The 18,765-nt window shown below is 35.5% G+C and overlaps 4 protein-coding genes across 4 annotated transcripts; 3 read left to right on the top strand and 1 right to left on the bottom strand.

Moving 5' to 3' along the window:
* Positions 1-556: 556 nt before the first annotated feature.
* Positions 557-1,718, top strand: LOC115949911 (putative nuclease HARBI1). Its single transcript, XM_031067177.1, has 3 exons — positions 557-642; positions 961-1,175; positions 1,288-1,718. The coding sequence occupies exons 1-3, from the start codon at positions 557-559 to the stop codon at positions 1,716-1,718; spliced, it is 732 nt and encodes a 243-aa protein (XP_030923037.1).
* Positions 1,719-1,894: 176 nt separating this feature from the next.
* Positions 1,895-2,927, top strand: LOC115949906. Its single transcript, XM_031067171.1, has 2 exons — positions 1,895-2,239; positions 2,322-2,927. The coding sequence occupies exons 1-2, from the start codon at positions 1,895-1,897 to the stop codon at positions 2,925-2,927; spliced, it is 951 nt and encodes a 316-aa protein (XP_030923031.1).
* A 1,508-nt stretch (positions 2,928-4,435) lies between these two features.
* Positions 4,436-9,860, top strand: LOC115981393 (pentatricopeptide repeat-containing protein At4g28010). The gene is made up of 2 exons (XM_031103533.1): positions 4,436-7,029; positions 8,993-9,860. The coding sequence occupies exon 1, from the start codon at positions 4,739-4,741 to the stop codon at positions 6,965-6,967; it is 2,229 nt and encodes a 742-aa protein (XP_030959393.1). The 5' UTR covers positions 4,436-4,738; the 3' UTR covers positions 6,968-7,029; positions 8,993-9,860.
* A 1,181-nt stretch (positions 9,861-11,041) lies between these two features.
* On the bottom strand, positions 11,042-18,456 carry LOC115981386. The gene is made up of 6 exons (XM_031103528.1): positions 18,176-18,456; positions 17,881-18,073; positions 16,631-16,717; positions 15,312-15,704; positions 12,904-13,054; positions 11,042-12,247 (listed from the first exon to the last, which is right to left on the bottom strand). The coding sequence occupies exons 1-6, from the start codon at positions 18,262-18,264 to the stop codon at positions 11,193-11,195; spliced, it is 1,968 nt and encodes a 655-aa protein (XP_030959388.1). The 5' UTR covers positions 18,265-18,456; the 3' UTR covers positions 11,042-11,192.
* Positions 18,457-18,765: the final 309 nt, after the last annotated feature.

Genomic DNA, 18,765 nt, shown 5'->3' with positions numbered 1-18,765 from the left:
ACAAATAAAAATGCTTAAATTTTTTTAAATTAAAATATATAGATAAATATATTATATATATAACTTTTTTTTTTGCAATTTGTCTTGCAATTTGTCAAAATACAATAGGGTGTTCTCTATTTTTTTGCTCTATTATGTGTGCTTTAATTCCTGTCATTGTCTTTTGTGTTAATGAATGCTAATGTTTATAGTTAAACAATTTTATTTTTAAATTAGTTGTAACACATTCATAATTAGTTAGACTAATAACGTAAATATTTTTTTAGAAAATGTGCCCATAATTTTTTAAGTTGGACTGATAACATAACTATTTTTTTACATAGATGAATTTGAATGATGAGGTACTTAAGACCATAATTTTTTCGGAGTTTATGCGAAAACTAGCCTTAGTTCATGCTGCATGCCGTTATTTGTGTTACATTATCCATCAAAGGCAACGACTAAAAAGAAGACGTGTTACCCACATTCCTACACAATCAACCATAGAAAAACAAAAAGTTCGTGATGAAATAATGTCTCGACTTAGGAATAGTGAAAATGCTATGATGTAATACGCATGGGTCCACAAGTTTTTCAAGGTTTGTGTGACATTTTGCGAAGAGATGGTGATCTTCAAGACACACAGCGTGCCACAGTTGAAGAGTAAGTTGGCAAGTTTCTTCACATGCTAGCACATAATCAGACGCATCGTACAATGTCCTTCTTTTTTTGTCGTTCCCGTGAGACCATTAGTCGCCATTTTCATAACATGTTAAGATCAATAATTATGTTAGAGGATCAATTCCTTCGACAACCTGATGGAACCCAAGTGCCACTTGAAATACTACAAAGTAGTAGGTTCAACCCATATTTTAAGGTAAATATATCATGCATATAATTTATATTTAATAGTAGTTTAGTACAAATATATTTTAAGGTAAATATTTTTAAGATATAATGTTAATCTCAGGATTGTATTAGGGCACTTGATGGAATACATGTTCGTGTCAAAGTGTCTAATGAGGATGCACCAAGATATCGGGGTAGGAAGGGCTACACAACACAAAATGTGTTGGCAGCATGCTCATTTGATTTAAAATTCACATATGTATTACCAGGTTGGGAAGGAACTGCTTCTGATTCAAGAATAATAAAGAATGCTTTAACTAGAAACGATAACTTAAAAATCCCACAAGGTAAATTTAATTCAAATACGTATTAGGGTGTATTCTTTATAATTAAAAAATTTGTCTTATATAATTAATGGTTGTTATTGTTTATTAGGTAAATATTATCTTGTTGATGCAGGATACATGAATAGAAGTCGTTTGATTGCACCTTATAGGGGAGTGCGTTATCATTTAAAAGAGTACTCTGTTCGTCCCCCTGAAAATGCTAAAGAATTGTTTAATTTGCGACATGCATCATTGCGTACTGCTATTGAAAGAGCATTTGGTGTACTTAAAAAAAGATTTCCTATCATAGCAAGTACTACAGAGCCTAATTATTGTGTTGACACACAAAATGAAATTATTTTAGCATGTTGCATACTTCATAATTATTTAATGGGTGTCGATCTTGATGAAAGTCTTATTGCTGAAGTTGATGAAGAGGTTTTGCATTTTCATCGTAAACGTGTGGCCCCTACTTCAGGAGAAGATGATGAGGATGCTAGGCAAGGAGATATTATAAGAGATTCTATAGCATTAGCCATGTGGCAAAACTATGTCCAAATGTGATAGCTTTTGGGCTTATTGTTGTCATGTCATTTAAGACTATGCCATGTTTCAATTACTTTGATCTAAATGTTATGCAAATTTCTCTTTTCATTTTGATATTGCTCTCTATCTTTTGATAATTAATATTAATATTTACATAATATTTTATATGTGTTTTTTGTCCTATTAATTATAGCATGGGTAAGATATCAAAGAAGAATGGTGGAGATCCAAGCAAAGAAGTACAATGGAATAGTGTTATGGATGATGCTTTAGTGGATACTTTTTTACATCAGGTGATCATAGGTGATAGAGTTAATGGAACTTTTACCTCTAAGGCATATGATGACATAGTGAAAGAGTTAGTTGAAAAATTTGACATGGAGATTAACAAGGATAAGGTGAAAAATCGACAGAAGACACTGAAAAAGAATTTTCATGAATGCTATGACATATTTAAAGATGGATTGAGTGGTTTTGGATGGAATGATTCTTTAAATATGTGGATAGCTGAACCAGAAGTTTGGGAGCCACTCATAGCGGTAAATTACCATTTTTTGTGAGTTTAATTTTGTATTACATAATTATATCTGTTGTTTAACCATTTGTATTGGTTTGTAACAGTCTAAACCTGCAGCCAAGAAGTGGATGACAACACCTATACCTAATTACTCTAAGATGGCACAACTTTGGGCTAAAGATAGAGTAAAAGGTGATCATGCTGAAACTGCAAAGGAGAAACGTGCTAGGTATGCTGCATCTACCACTATTGATGAGATTGATAATTTGATATCTCAAAATGAAGTTTCTTTGGAGAACTTTGAAGTGGAAAATGATCAGAGGTCACCAGAAATTAATGTTGCACGTTCTCGAGTGTCATCACAAGATGCAATGTCTTCTAAAAGCAAGAAAAGACGACTGGCAGAAGATGATGAACTCGGGAATGTAATTTCCCAATCATTTGATAATGTATCAAAGGCAATTGATAGGGCGACTGAGGTTATGGCAAAGTGCTTTTCAAAGTCATATGGAGCAGAAGTTCACACAATTTTGGGCATATTGGACTTAGATCCAATATCAAAGACTGAGGCCTACATATTTTTGATGGAAAATCCAACATATAAGGAGATGTTCCTTGGTTGCCCAGATCATGAGCGCAAATGTGTCTTATTGACACTGATGTCTAGGTCTAAAAATTTAAAAAAGTGTAGGATTTTTTGGCCAACCTGAGTTTTGGAATGGATTATGTTATTTTGTTTTATTTTAGCAAGACTCATTACTGGAGTTTTTTATTTTTTTAAGATATTTGTTTGCATTGTTAGAGAATATTTATTTTGTTAAGAATAAATATGTGATTCGTGAATTACTTTACAACATAGAAATATACATAACTTGTTTTTTAGCTACAATAATATTTTATTTTTTCCTTAAACTAGAATTATTTTAGTTTTATATCAGGAAATTGATTTGTTAATAGTTCTATCACCTCTGGTCTTAGCATGATGCAATCTATTTACCTTGAAAAACTATATTGTAATTCAATAGTTTAACACAGACCCAATTGTGGCTAACTAGTTTCACATCATCCACTAAATTCTAAACATTTCAAAGTAATTATAAGTTCTCATTAATTATTTTTTATATTTTTTAAAATGAGGGGTATAATAGTAATGTTATTATAAAAAGATTCCATTCAATTCCTTCCAATGTTACTTCCAAACAGGATTACTTAGAGCCTGTTTGGGTAAGCCTTTTTCGTCACTCAATTTCCGTCACTCAATTTTCATCACTCATAACTCATCACTCATCACTCAATTTTTCACATCCGTTTGCCTTCATCACTCAGTTTCCATCACTCACTATTTTTCACACTATTTGGAGGGCCCACGCCTATCACAGTGCAGTTTTTTTTTTTTTTCCACTAGCAGCTTCTTTTTTTTTTTTTTTTCCTCCTGGGTTGGCTGTTCGATCTTGGTTTTTTTTTTTTTTTTTTTTTTTTTTTTTTCACTAAGTTTGGTGAGTCTAGGTACTAAAGAAAAAAAAGAGAATAGAACAGAACAGACGAACCAGTAAAAAAAAAAAAAAAAAAAAAGGAACGAACAGCCAACGCCAACCCAAAAAAAAAAAAAAAAAAAAAAGGTAGTCAAAAGTTGCGGCTGTGGGTCCCTCGTGTGTGTTTATTTACGAAAATGCCATTGAGTTATGAGTTATGGAAACTGAAAACAGCATTTTGTTGTTTTCAGTTTCCATAACTCATAACTCAAAAATCAGAGAATTGAGTGATGGAAACAGAGTTATCGTTTGGCCAAACAACCTTTTTGCTCTAGGTCCCACCATTTTTGAGTTATGAGTTATGGAAACTGAGAATTAAGTTACGGAAACACTTAAACCAAACAGACTCTTACTTTCCATTCCATTCCATTCATTTCCATTCCTTTATTTTATAACATCCAAACACGATTTTTAAATTTCATTCAATTCCATTCCATTTCATTCATTTTTACTTTCCATTCCATTCCATTCAATTTCATTTCATTCCTTTAATGATTATTCCATTCCATTCCATTCTATTCCTTTATGAACTCCCAAGCGGAGCCTAAGATAAATGACTACACATTTATAGTACTTCAAAAATACCTAATAATTTCCCCAAACTTCAAATATAAAATCATGCTATTGAAATTTTGGGAGTCAACCCAAAACTTTAAAGGGTAATTTACCATTAAAACAAAAACAAAGTTCATAGTAAGCCTACAGCCCTAATTGGCGTGCCAAATGCTAACCAAACACCAAAATCACTGTTTGGATTTCGAGTTGATGTGTTACTAACAACATTAGTTGCACCCCAAGGCGTAGATAATGTCATATCCGGAACACTGTTTCATCTTCACCGTCTCTGCCGGACTGAAATAACACTGCCACTGCTACAGCTTCAGCTTCATCTTCTACCTCAAAGAACACAAGAGGTAAAGAAGTTTTCTTCTTTTCCTCACAACTCCAACACATTTTTATATTTGTTCATCCTAGTTAATACTACTACTATGAAATTTCATTGTACACTCAAAATGATCTCAAAAACACTGTTAAACCCTCACACCAAGTCTTATACACATATCCCTTCTGATATTTATGCTCTCAATGTTTACTTCAAGTTCAAGTTCTTTTCTTCAATGCCAGCTCTTACTTCTTCACACACTGACATAGAAACCCAATTAAGGTCCCTCTGTGAAAAACCCAATTCTCAATTCTCTGAGGCTGTTTCACTCTTTCACCGTGCTGTTGATTCTAGCCTACTGCCTTCTGGGTCAACCTGCAATTTCCTTATTGATGCCCTTACAAAGTCGAAAAATTTTGACTTGGCCTTTTTGGTTTATAGTAAGATGACCCAAGTTGGTATTTCGCCGAGTTTTATATCTTTGAGTGGTTTAATTGAATGTTTTTTGAGTATCCGTAAGCCTGAATTTGCGATTGGGGTATTGGGGTTAATGGTGAAGCGTGGTTATAGGGTTAATGTGTTTGGTGTGAATCTTATATTAAAGGGGTTGTGTCAAAATAATAAGGTTGGGAAGGCGATGGTTTTGTTTCGTGAAGTGGGGAGAAATTGCGTATCGCTGGATATTTTTAGTTACAATGTCATTATAAATGGACTTTGCAAGGCGAAGAAATTGAAAGAGGCGGTACATTTGTTTGTTGAGATGGAGGCGGTGGGTTGTCACCCGAATTTGGTGACATACACAACATTGGTGGATTGTCTTTGTAAGGATGGTAGAGCTGATGAGGCGGTGGGTTTGTTGGAGGAGATGAAAAAGAAAGGTTTGGATGCAGACGTTGTTTTGTATAGTGCACTTATAAGTGGCCTTTGTAATGAAGGGAGTTTTGATAGAGGGAAAGAGCTTTTTGATGAGATGTTGGCAAAGGGAATTTTTCCCAATGTAATTACCTATACTTGTTTGATGCATTGCCTTTGTAAGATGGGGCGATGGAAAGAAGCCATTGCAATGCTGAATGACATGACAGAACATGGAATTCGCCCAGATGTTGTTACTTATACAGGGCTAATTGATGGGCTTTGCAAAGATGGGAGAGCTACACAAGCCATGGATTTGTTGGATTTGATGCTTAAGAAGGGTGTAGAGCCTAATACTGTAACATATAATGTTATGATTAATGGACTATGCAAGGAGGGCGGGGTTGGAGATGCTTTTAAGATACTGGAAATGATGACTAAGAAGGGGAAGAAGCCAGATGTGGTTACTTACAATACATTGCTGGTAGGTCTTTGTGCTGATGGGCAGGTTGATGAGGCAATGAAACTTTTGAAGTTGATGTTGAAGGATGAGAACTTTGTTGAACCAGATGTTACGATATTTAACTCATTAATCCAAGGATTCTATAAGGAAGGCTTCCTTGATGGGGCTGTGGAGGTCTATCATATGATGGTAGAAAGGGGGATCTCAGGTAGCATTGTAACTTATAATTTCTTGATTGGGGTTTATCTGAAGGCAGGAATAGTTGACGACGCCTTGGAACTCTGGAAACATGCACTGAACTTGGGATTTGCTCCAAACTCGACTACCTATAGTATTATGATTAATGGGTTCTGCAAAATGCATATGCTTAGTTTTGCTAAAGGACTTTTTAGTAAAATGAAAGCTTGTGGGCTTAGTCCTATGGTGATTGATTACAATACACTGATGGCATCCTTGTGCAAGGAAGGTAGTTTGGGGCAAGCTAGGGTGCTGTTTCAAGAACTGAGAAATGCAACTCAGGGACCAGATGTTGTATCATTTACTACAATAATTGATGGAGCTCTCAAAGCAGGAGATTTCCAATCTGCCAAGGAATTGCTAATGGACATGCTTGGAATGGGTTTAGCTCCTGATTATGTGACCTTTTCCTCATTGATAAGTAGATTGTCAAAACTTGGTCAATTGGATGAGGCTAAAAGTGTTTTTGAGAAAATGATAGCTAGCGGTTTTACACCAGACACCTTTGTATATGATTCTTTACTAAAGGGCTTAGCCTCAAAGGGAAAAACCAAGGAAATCATTGACTTACTTCGTCAAATGGCAGATGAAGGTGTTGTTCTTGACTCAGAAATCATTTCTACCATCTTGACATGCCTTTGTGATATGTCAGAAGATCTTAATGTTATGGAGATTCTGCCGAATTTTTCCTCAGAAGCATCAAAAGAAGCAAGCATTTCATGTGATAAGCTTTTATCAAAACTGAATAAGGCTCACCCAGAACTTAAGTTATGTGCTGCATGATATTCTCCATCTCAAGACAGGTTTGCTGATGCCAAAATAGATCTCCAAAAATGCTCTATTAAGTAAGTCTTTATGCAACCTTTTCCTTTAAAGCACTTTTTTTTTTTGGGCAGCATGCACTCTACATTTTTTTATAAGTAATAAAATTTATTGGAATTAAGGATCTACCTCATGTACATAGGTTGTATACAAAAAGTTAGCTTAAAGAAGTATGACAAATATGAATTGCAATTGAAATGTGAGGGAATCAGTGAATTCTACACAAAGGAATGAGTATCACTAGGACCCAAAGCATGTGATCATTCAAACAATGATCTAATGGAAAGGTATTTGGAAGGTTAAGGCTCCTACGCGCGTCTCTTTCTTTGTTTGGACTGCAACTTGGGAGAAGATTCTTACAGGAGACATTCTGCGAAGTAGAGGCTTTGATTTTGTTGACTGGTGCGTTATGTGTCGTTGTAATGGAGAGACGGTGAATCATTTGCTTCTCCATTGTGAAAAAGCTTATCAGTTGTGGAGCTTGGTGTTTAGATCCTTTGGGATTTCTTGGGTCTTGCCTAGATCGGTTGCAGATATGCTTTTCGGTTGGTGGAATTGGTTTGGAAAGCACTCCTCTAGCATTTGGAATTTAGCTCCGATGTGCCTAATGTGGTGTATTTGGAGGGAGCGAAATTGGCGGACTTTTGAGGACATGGACAAATCTGATGACAAATTGCTTGCTTATTTTTGTGGTTCTCTCTTTGATTGGTCTAGGGCTTGGGGACTCACCTCTAGTGACTCTCTCCCTTTGTTCCTTAGTCCTCTTCTTTGTAATTAGCTCTTTGTTGTTTTCCGTTTGTTTTCTAGTCTTTTTCTTCTTCTTTTTGTTTCTTTCTCTGTACTCTTTGCCCTACCTTATGTTTTCATGGGGTAGTTTCTTGAATATACATCTCTCTTATTTATCAAAAAAAAAAAAATACAGTCGAACCACCGAGTTTTCCCCCATCTTCAAAAGTGCAGTGGTTCTCCTCTCTCAACAATGTCCACAACAAGCATAGGGGGGGGGGGGGTAGATTCCAAACTAAAGAAGCATGCCAAACCAATTTCTCCAACCAAACAAAAGATCACCAACACTTTTTGATTAGGAGGTGGTATCTCATGAGACCACCCTCTCACATCATGTGTGGGTTTCATGAGATTGTTTCATAAGAGATTATTTCATAAAAAAAAATTCCCCTTAGGTAGATCCATAGGACTCCAAACATGGAGAAAACATGTCCACAAAGCATATGCAATATCACAATGTAATAGCAAGTGATCCACAGTCTCATCACTGCATCTACACATGCTGCACCAATATACTAGAGTAATTCCTCTATTCATGAGATTATCACATGTTAGAATTTTCCCCCAAGCTATTGTCCACACAAAGAAAGCAACCCTTTTTGTTGCTTGAAACATCAAACACTTCCGAGGGAAGTATATATCACTCAATCCTCTGAAGGCCTCAAGATAAGAGCGAACGTCAAACCTTCCATTACCATTCAACCTCCACCTCATTTGGTATATTGTTTTCTTATACATAGCCAAAAGCTTTCTTATGAAGGATTTCTTCTGAGATGCAAGATTTATTAAAATGACATATAAATTTATAGTAGGTCGCAAATATTTGTTTTGTTTTTCTACCTTTTTTTTAGTTGGGATATATTTTGAATGGTATCATTATATTGCATTTGGTTGGCTCAGGTTGTTTTGTTTCTTCGCATATTCAATCATTTGTGCCTCCCTGCATTGCTTCTTTCCATCCAGTTTATACCAGATAGTGTTGAAAGGAACTTATTCTGTTTATTTTGTTGTCTAATGCATTGGTTAAGCAAATGATTTTGAACTTAAAAGGAAGAAAAACAAACACCAATGGTTCTGTGAATTAAATAGTAGCATTACATCCTCTGCAAACCATTATGACCTAATTGAGTAGATTCTGCTCTCATTTAACGTATGCTAGTGCTGCTTTACCCATTGCATTCTATATATTTTCTGTGACAGGGTCTTAGAGCTCTGAGAAGGTTCAGTTGTGCTGTAGTGAGAACTTTGGTTCTGAACAAGAAATAACTTGGTATCCTCTTCATATCTGAGTGTTGTGCATTGGAAGGTTCTAAATGAGGTTTAGCACTTCAGTTCAACAGATAAAAAAATACCATACTTCAATCCAGGATTTGCATGCAGAGTTGCTAAAACTAAGGGTAAGAAGGAAGAATGAGGCAGTAAACACCAATGTTTAAAATCAGATTTCTGACCAATATATATAGCCAACTGAGAGAGAGACAACTTTTATTGTGGTTGGAACATAATGCACTACTGAAAGATGGAATTTTGAGTAGATTCTTATCCATATGAAGCATTAAAGATGAGATATCAAGAATCTCAAATGCAGTTTCCATAGCAGGAAGACAGCTTACTGAATATCAGGCTGCAAAGTTTCAAGGTGAGGTTCTCAACATAAAACAGGAGAACAACAAGGTTTCCAAATTAACTACAAGCAAGCCTCAATTTTGTGAGAGTACTGAAGGTTGACATTGCAAAGATACTAGTGCAATCAGATGAGGCACTTAGAATTTCAGTGTCAAGTAAACTCTTAACAAGTCAGGCTTGAATTCTCTTGTGTTTCTTTACCATTGGGGGCTAAGTTGAAGAAGTGCAAAGCCAATAATATTCTCATGTGTGGATCCGGCATTGCAAAAACAATACAGCAATCTAGCAGCTGGAATATGTAGATTAGACTTTCTGGTCTTGTTTTGCATTATGTTATTTATTTTTTGTGTTTCAGAAATTATTGGTTGGAATCTTTCTTGATTCTGATAGTACTTTTGTTGATACAAATTAGAGGTTATTGTTGCTCTTGTCATTTTGGTGTCTAACCAAAGAAAATACGCTTCCTTATAGCGTGTTTGTTGTATAAATATATGGTTTATCAGTAAAGATCTTCGTCCATATGAATATATGGTTTATGAGTAAAGATCCTCTTCCTTAATACGATCTCCACTTTCGTTTCAGTGAAATGAACAACTTTGCATGTCTTGTTTTTTGTATGCTGATATTTTTATCTTCCCATGGCTTTCCAGAAGTGCATATTCATATGCGAAAAACATGATTATGCGGTTCACATGACTCGAGTTTGGTTCTACTATGCCCAAAAAGTTTAGGAAGAGGATAAATTTGGATACTCTTTTAACTGTTGATTGATAACAGGTCAAAATTGTTATAACCGCTAATCTATCTGTGACTCTTTGAATCGTAAACATGAAATCTTGAAGGTGAGAATCCCTTGCACATGTTTGCACCACCTTGAAGTGCATTTAAAGGCACTAGAGTTTTTATTCTTGGTTACTAAATGAAAGATAGAAGGATGCTACCTTACTACGCAAGTATATATGAGAAATGCTTAAAATTAAGACAAAAAATTATGCATGTAAACATATCTGAAAAATAGAGTAAGGCACACAATTGTAGGCCACGATTAAGGAGGTCTCAGAATCAGGAGGAAGAGTGAGATCACGAGTTTAATCTAGTAATGCTGTAATGGTGCCTATGTATTGTATTTATTGAAATAACCTAGGCATTTATTTCTTTCAAAATACGCAACACCAGGCATTTAAAAAAAAAAAAAGCATTCCAAATTGCATTGCTCGTGTGTAAACACTTTTGTCCAACATATAAACACCTCAGCCGTTTGAAGAGCAACCAACATAATCCCAAAAAATAAAAGCCCGTATCAAATCTACAATAACAGATGATCGACTGTGTGATCGCAAACCCTTTTAGAAATATAAATAAATCAACATTAGTCTTCTTATAAATTCTATTTGTAACAAAATGTCAAGTTTATTATTGGTGCATTTCTAATTGGAGATTGCAATTTGTAAATTGTAAGTCCTGCTTCCTGCAATTCCAGGTTGATGGCAATTCTTTAGGGCCTAAATTTCAGCTATTTACTTATTTGAAAACACTAGTTTCATTATCAGCTTCTTGCAGAAAGGTCCAAAAGGATATTCCTGTTGACTGTGCTCAAATGCATCCCCAGCAATACCATCACCCTGAACATAATGGGGGAAAAAACTTGCACCATACAGATACTCGCCCATAATTTAATTTCCACAATATAATTTTAACGTTTAAATTTACACCAACAAAATTTCCTAAAAAAACGCAAAATAGGACCCAAAACAATTCTGTCAAATTGCACAAGTTACTTAACTTTCTCTTCAATCTCATTGCCAGACTCTTCTTTGATTAAAACCTCCGGCTTTTCATTGCATCCATCTGCTACCAAGCTTGGCAAATCTGCCTGTTTCTCATTTGTATCTTCATTCTCAGATTTCACCCTAGGGGAAGATTGATTGTCATTTCTAACTGGTGAACCCCTCATTTCATTATTATTTGCGTTTTGTCTAGCTTCAGCCTGTCTCTCAATGACAGCTTTGTGATTACTTTCAGCTGTCATCATGTCCAAAGAACTACTATTACTCTTAATCTCAGTCATTTGTTTTTCGAATTCCACTTCCATGTCTGCTGATGCTGCTTTATCTTCTTGAATTTGCTCAATACATGCGTTTACTGAGACACAAACTCCATCTCCTTCAAGTTGTTCTGTAGGTGCACTACGTGACTCAGAAACTTCAATCTCTTCTGCCCTCTTTATTTCTTGCTTTACCAAAAGTTCAGAGGGCAGACCAGAGCTAACAGAATTAGTTGGTTCGGATGATGTATTTGATGATGTGGGGAAAGCAGATGCAGTACGCTGAACTATTGGTGAGGCAGCTTTCACTGAACTAGGATGTGAAACGGTAGGTGCAACAGTAACAGCAGTAGAGGAGGAACATTGTGTGGCTTTTGGGCCAGTAGAAACATATTGTACATTAGTTTGGGTCTCTGAGTGAGTTGACACACCAGCAGGCATGGATGATTTGGTTGAAGAACCACCTGTGGGTTTGAAATGGACAACATTTTTTGTCTGAGTAGCCTTGAAAAATGATGCAGCAGCTGATGGAGAAACAATGCGGGCACCAGCTGCAACTGCAGTTGCTCTTAACACAGAATCTGAACCAATAGTAGGCTGCATTGAAGACTTTTTTGAAGATACTTGAGATTTTGCTGTGGGACCCAATGATCCTATGGGAGGTGGCTTTGTAGGGATCGGGCCTTGTTGAGAGCAGCCTTGGGCTTGTATAGAGCTGCTGCCAACCTTAGCAGCTTCAGCTGTTGTAGTAGGAAGCACAGATTTACTTGCTGTATTTGTGACAGCTGTTCCAAATTCAAGAAAGAGTCATCCAAATATGGAACAAATAAGTATCAAAAACTAATTGCGTTAAAAAATCAGAAAGAAAAACATAGTAGACAGTCAATCATGTAAATTAAGATAATCAAATTAATTAAACTTTGTAAATCTGTGAGTTCAGCTAAAGTAGTAATATTAGAGCTTTAAGAACCGTGCATAAATTATCTGATCCTCTCAGGAATCATCATCCGGTCACCTTGACAAAATCTTATCTAATCAGTCATTGTAGACATTTATTAAATCCAAAATACTTGATCTTTCTCCAATTGGAAAAAAAAGGTAATTCAAACACAGCTAATTGTTGAAGCTATCACCAAAGAAGCTTGAAAACATTGGCCTTAACTGGACAAAAAAGGCTATGATGAGAAAACTATATCAATTGTTATTGTCTATTGACCTTCCACCACAGCCTTAGTGTCAAGTAACAGCTTATGGAGGTTTTCAAACACACTGTCCCCCATGAAAGATGTGATGTGCTCACCAAGTAGTACCGCAAATGGATCCAACAAGAACGAAAGACGGAAAAATCAATAAATCATGCAGTGCTAGAATATTTCATAATTTTATTTTGGCCAGGCATTTCAATAAACTAAAAACAGAATACAATGGAGAAGAAAATTACCAGGGCGTGTTGATGTTAAGTTTTTAGCTGGCATATCAAGGGCTAGGGACATTGCATGATGAGCTGCTCGCCGTGCCTCGGAAAGTTGTGAGCCAGCGGAGTTGGGTTCCAAATTCAGATTGCCCTTTCGCTTCCTTATAATGTTCCACCTCTGCATATGTTGCAAAAATCCATAACAAGCACTAGAAAAGAAAAAAATAAAAATAAAAACCCAAAGAGAGAGGGAAAGAGATAGAGATCAGAGGGTTGATAGAGGTTGAGTTTCACTGGTATGACCTACACCCTACCACGGGTTCAGATAATTACCTTGATCATTAGTAGAAAAAAGGTAAGGAAAACTATGACTGCAAAACTATCACCAAGAGGTAAATGCACAACTTACCTTATTCTTAAGATCACCAAATGGACAATTCACAGTATCCACTAATGAAAATCAAACAAAACTGATAGCAGATGCAAAACATCCATTGCCGGGATTTGAACCCGGGAAAACTGGGTGAAACCCAGACATCCTGACCGGACTAGATGACAACGGATTTTTGTCGTATAGTAACTAAATTTCAATCAGTGCAATTGACAAAACTCATCAATGACAAAATAAGGAATGCGAAAAAGAGAGTCACATTTGCAAATAATAAGTTCCGCTATTAAATTATCCAACTACATACTAAAAATATTAGTTTTAAGACTACAATAAAAATACATTGTTAAGATACAGCCTAACTATTGGAAATAATAAAAAGTGTCTAGAGTCAAGACCCTTTAAAATCTATACATGATATTTTCAAATCTAATGATAGCAACAATAATAAAGATGATGATGATGAAAGACAAAACCAATCATTTTATATCTTATTCTAGAATGTCCCAGACAGCACAGTTGTTAAATCCTCGATATTTCTCATTTCCTTTATATATACATATACACTTTGTATTTCATAATTTATAGCCACCCAAAAGTGTGAATAAATTCATTTATATTTGCCAGTCATACACACAAGTTGAAAGTCTATTTATCTAATTTGATGTGGAGAACAACAAAACTGCTCTACAATATTATTATTTATCTATTACATGACATGAGATAAAGGGATCCTTAAAATCCAATGCACTGCAACTCTTTTCCCATGATCTTTTTACGGACCTGATTTTGAACAAAACAACAACTATATACAGATAGGAAAATTCACAGACCAATAAGTATGAGAGCAAAATTCCAGTTTTTATAGCACGTACTCAATTCCTCCCTAGCAATGTTGTTGCTAGTGGTAATCAGTGACCAAAACAAAAAGTACTTTTTAATTGTGTATAGATTAAGTTAACGTAAATATACACAAGTATTAGGGTATTGTCAGCTGTCAAGCCATCACATGGAACTTTGGTGGCTTATTAATACATTACAAAAAAGTCAAAGGACAGTCATTGAAGAAATTTGATGTCATCATCAAAACATATGGGCAGGAGATAAATTCTAGGATTCCATAAAAAGCCACAAATTTGAATATGAAAGACCAATTTGTGTGGCAGATTCCTAGGGCCCCATTAGAGAATTAGTTTGTACTGAGGTCTATTGTTTAAAACACAACAGGGAGCTTTAAGTTTTGTAAGTCTTCCAAATAAACCATCAAGTTAATACCGATTTATTGTAGTTTGTTTTGAATTTGAGATCCTGATCACCCTAAACTTGGGGCAGGTGGAGGGGAGTCCCTTTTATTTTTTCCTTCAAGGAACACGATTGACACTAGTCTAACTCAAGGATCATTCAATACAATTTAATTTGTTTTTCCTTTCTGTGGAAAGTATGCGAAGTGGTGGGTGGATGATACAGACCATCCACCTACTCTTCAATAGCAATCCATACACAAAAGATATTTTCTAAAATTAAAATTGAGGACCAGGGCCTAATATTATTAAAAATTAAACATTCATATGGTGAAAATTAAAACTGCAACTTGTGACTCATTTTACAAAGAATTTTCAAAGTGTTAAAAATATGTATTAACATATCATATGGCCCTAAATTGTCAAATCAGGTGAGTCCCAGCTTATGCAATTTATTAGCAAATGATATTTACGGACAGGCAGGAACCACAGTAAATGCATCCAGCTGAAGTAAAGTGCTTAGTAGCCTATCTACCAGCCAGCACATCTCAGTGATTTCCTTAGAAATGAAACAACCATCATCCACCCCTCGGCCAAAGTGGTTCAGCAAAACCACATAGAGCAACTAAATTGGAAATAGGTATACCATAGAAAAATTCCATTAATTACTAATCTAATGGTTACTTATGCACGAGGAGTGTTCATTGATGTCTATGTAACACAGTACTCACTGGGATAAAGAAAAGGCATTGATGAAAAATACATAGAAATGGTTAAAAAGGGTTAGGTGGGCTAAGGAAAACAACCTGAGACAGCTGTGAAGCTGTTCTATCGCCCTTGAAGTCTCCCTTTAAAATATTTGCCCAATTTCCTTCCCCACATTTCTGCACGGCAGCAATCAGTTCCTTATCCTCTGCCTCTGACCATGGTTTTCTTTTCCTTCGAGGAGGAAAGTTGCCACTGGCTGGTCCATTTCCATCCAAAACTTCAGCAGGTGTAGATGTAGCTGCAGGAAGTGGCATTTTCTGAACGAAAACAGGAACAGTAATGTTTGTACCCTGCATTGAACAAGTTGCTTCTGAATTTTCCAGAGGAGCTCTAGATGACAGCCCATTAGGTATATTTATAGTTATTGGAGCCTCAACTATTGAGCTGTTTGGGAGACTAGAGTCACTTAGTAAACCAGAAGCAATCAGTACCTGTACAAAGCAACCACCCTTAGAAAATAAGCAGAAGGGAATTAGAACAAATGAAACTTTAATATCAGAAAATAATTCAAGCGCTACGATTATTCAGAAACATCAAACCCGTATCAGAAGTGAAATATGATAAGCCAGCCAATGTATTTTATCTAAATTACTGAACAGATAAATGATGTTCTGCCTTCTTGGCATACTCCAGAAGTTAGTCAGATGGATCAGAGCTGAACTGTGGAGTTAAGATAACCATGCTCAATAAAATGCAATCAATCAAATTGTCATAAATACCTATAATCAAATCTTTTTTGAGTAAAAGCTCAGCTGTAGCCCCATCCACTTAAGGCAGATTGCCAATAAGATAATTTACAATCTACAGAAGACAAATTTCACCCTTTATGCATGGTACAGATTTGGGAGTGGGTTGGGTTAGAGGGAACAGTTGTGGCTTGTTCCTTGGCCCTTAATTGATGTCACATACCCCGGTCTCTGGCCATAATTTATGTACCGTCTAAGCTTGAATTTTTTTGCAAATATTAAAACCTCTCCAAAGAATATGTGCATATCAAAATTAGCAAGTCATTGGCAGTTATTTAGAACCTACTTGAGCTAGTATGTATACCTTAAATAAATTTAAAAAATCACTCTCCTACTGTAATTCCAAACACTGATATTTACTACATCAAAAAGGTTTCTAATTACTTCTAGAAACATACACATGTCTAGATTGGATGCTAGATTTTTTTTGTTTCAAGAAAGAATAATTCCAAACAAAGAATTGCTAAGGCTATTTGGCCATCAACATAAGTGCAAATAGAAAAATGAAATTCATCTAGCTGACCCCACTCATTAGAAGAGTTTACCCAGAAAATGCAAATGAAGAATTCTAAAGCCAATAATTCATTTATTATGCAATTTATTTAACATACCTTCACACATGCTGCTGCCTCAGTCGAAGCTTCACCACTAACAGAGGGAAAAGTTTCCACTTCACATTCTAAATCACTGTCATCATCCTGCAAGCCAATTTTAACACCATTGTGCTATGAAAAATATGTGTATCTTAAATATAATGATGAGCATGTGTTGAATTTTTTGTTTTAAGAAAGTCACAAGCTTGCAAGATAATTTGTGGATATGTCTCTCCTGCAAGAGGTGGGTGTTAATATTTATCTGAATTATGACAAATTCTATGATAATTACACATCTACGCAAAGGACAAGTATTCTATTATTCCATAATTGAACTAGACTTGATTATCACTTTGAGTACATGGGTGTGCAAAAGATAATAAATTTCAAAGTCAAGTTAGCAAAGCTATAATATATTCATAATTAATACTTAAAAGAAAAATTCTAAAGAATACGTTAGTGAATATCATATAAAATTAGTGGCAAAAACTGCTGTGATTGGATTGAATCACTATCATCACTTAAAATCTCCAAACAAACACATTTTCATTGCAATGCTTTGTCTCATGATTAGAAATTTAGAACACTCCATATGGTATTTCCAAAACAAGCAGAAACTTCAGTGTCTAACCAAAATATGATTATAAGTTGGCCATCTTTTGCTGGCAATCCAAGACAAATCACCGATTTGGGCCGTTGTACTTTTTCGAAGTACCCACAGATAACGTCACATCACAAAATTTTAGCTCAAAACATCATACTGAAGTTAAATTATAGATCCAAAAGCTATGCCTAATACCCAAAAATAATGATGCTCTTCACAGATTTCCCCAAAACCTAAAACACATTACATATTTAACGACCAAGCACATGCCAATACAACAACAAGACCTTAGCCCCGAAGATCTAGCATCCATTATGGATCCTCAACAGACTAATTGGGATCAACCCCATGAATTCTTCAATACCATTCTATTATATATAACCCAAAATCATACTCTCTGTCAACCACATGCCAATACAACTAGTATTCAACAATAATTTTGCATCAAACTCAACCAAATTAACACAAAACAATAAAAAAAAAAAAACATAAACTTCAATACTAGCAATAATGACTGTATTCCCACAAACCCCATTTATAAATAGTGACAACAAACAACTACACCCACCAAATTTGTTAACTTCAGCACTCAAATATTGAGTACAATAAAATAGTTCTAGTTAAGAAATTCTATAAAGGGAAAAAAAAAGAGTGAGAAACTAACCAGAGGGTGAGGGGCAAATTGGAAAGAATCAAGCAAAGAGTGGTGATAAGCTAAATGGCGCCATAACATGTGATACTCCCTAGCATCAGAAATCCCAGTTGAAGTATTCTTAACCAAAGCGTCCCAATCGATTTTCGAGTCCGCACAATGTGCCACTTCTTGAAGCAACGTTAGCACAGTCGTAGCGTTATACCTGAGACCAACCCAAACCCCAATAATAATAATCTAAAATTAAAAAAACCCAAGACAGAAAATCTTGAAAACAACAAAAAAGAAGAAGAAGTAAAGTTGAAACCTTTGAAGAAGATTGGAGATGTCATCTTGGGTTAACGAGGATGTCTTGTGCTTCTTGTTAGTATTAGTATTATTGGTTTTCTCAACCATTCTTCTTCTTCTTTTCTTTTCTGTATGATGAAGGTAGTAGAAGAAAAATCATGGGGTTTTGGCACTCCTCCAAAGTCTCAAAACTCTCAAACTCAAAACTCAAATTGTTTTTTTTCTTGTTTTTGTTTTTTCGAGAGATTGAGAGAGAATGCTGTTTCTTGGTCGGGAAGTAGTGTATAAATGAAGAAAGAGAGAGAGAGAGAGAGAGAGAGAGAGAGAGAGAGAGACGGACCGTTAAAGAGCGTGGTGAGCACGCGCTTCTTTGGGGATTTTAAGGTGGTCAAACCCAAATAGACAGGGTCGGGTTTGGAAATCGGATGTTATCATGTACTCAGTATCAATCAGGATTCAGAATCAGAATAGTGATGAGTAGGCACGCGCGTTTTTCTCTATTTTTACGGCGCGTTCTTTTTATAACAAAAAAAAAAAAAAAAATTCACACGGGACGGGACTCGCTATACTATTGGACTATTCTAAATTCTAGTTAGTAAAAATGCGTAT

The sequence above is a fragment of the Quercus lobata genome, chromosome 1 (genome assembly GCF_001633185.2).
Source record: "Quercus lobata isolate SW786 chromosome 1, ValleyOak3.0 Primary Assembly, whole genome shotgun sequence".
NCBI classification, from domain to species: domain Eukaryota; kingdom Viridiplantae; phylum Streptophyta; class Magnoliopsida; order Fagales; family Fagaceae; genus Quercus; species Quercus lobata.
The sequence above is the reverse complement of the archived record's forward strand: the minus strand, read 5'-3'. Positions and strand labels throughout refer to the sequence as shown.

What these genes read in the sequence shown, in the direction of transcription:
- LOC115949911 (XM_031067177.1), top strand. Translation starts at nt 557, where the DNA reads ATGGGTCCACAAGTTTTTCAAGGTTTGTGTGACATTTTGCGAAGAGAT. An exon ending in CAGCGTGCCACAGTTGAAGA is followed by an intron (nt 643 to 960) that starts GTAAGTTGGCAA and finishes GGATTGTATTAG; the next exon opens with GGCACTTGATGGAATACATG. An exon ending in TAACTTAAAAATCCCACAAG is followed by an intron (nt 1,176 to 1,287) that starts GTAAATTTAATT and finishes TTGTTGATGCAG; the next exon opens with GATACATGAATAGAAGTCGT.
- LOC115949906 (XM_031067171.1), top strand. Translation starts at nt 1,895, where the DNA reads ATGGGTAAGATATCAAAGAAGAATGGTGGAGATCCAAGCAAAGAAGTA. An exon ending in TTTGGGAGCCACTCATAGCG is followed by an intron (nt 2,240 to 2,321) that starts GTAAATTACCAT and finishes GGTTTGTAACAG; the next exon opens with TCTAAACCTGCAGCCAAGAA.
- LOC115981393 (XM_031103533.1), top strand. Translation starts at nt 4,739, where the DNA reads ATGAAATTTCATTGTACACTCAAAATGATCTCAAAAACACTGTTAAAC.
- LOC115981386 (XM_031103528.1), bottom strand. Translation starts at nt 18,264, where the DNA reads ATGGTTGAGAAAACCAATAATACTAATACTAACAAGAAGCACAAGACA. An exon ending in ATCTCCAATCTTCTTCAAAG is followed by an intron (nt 18,074 to 18,175) that starts GTTTCAACTTTA and finishes GGTTGGTCTCAG; the next exon opens with GTATAACGCTACGACTGTGC. An exon ending in AATTTGCCCCTCACCCTCTG is followed by an intron (nt 16,718 to 17,880) that starts GTTAGTTTCTCA and finishes ATTGGCTTGCAG; the next exon opens with GATGATGACAGTGATTTAGA.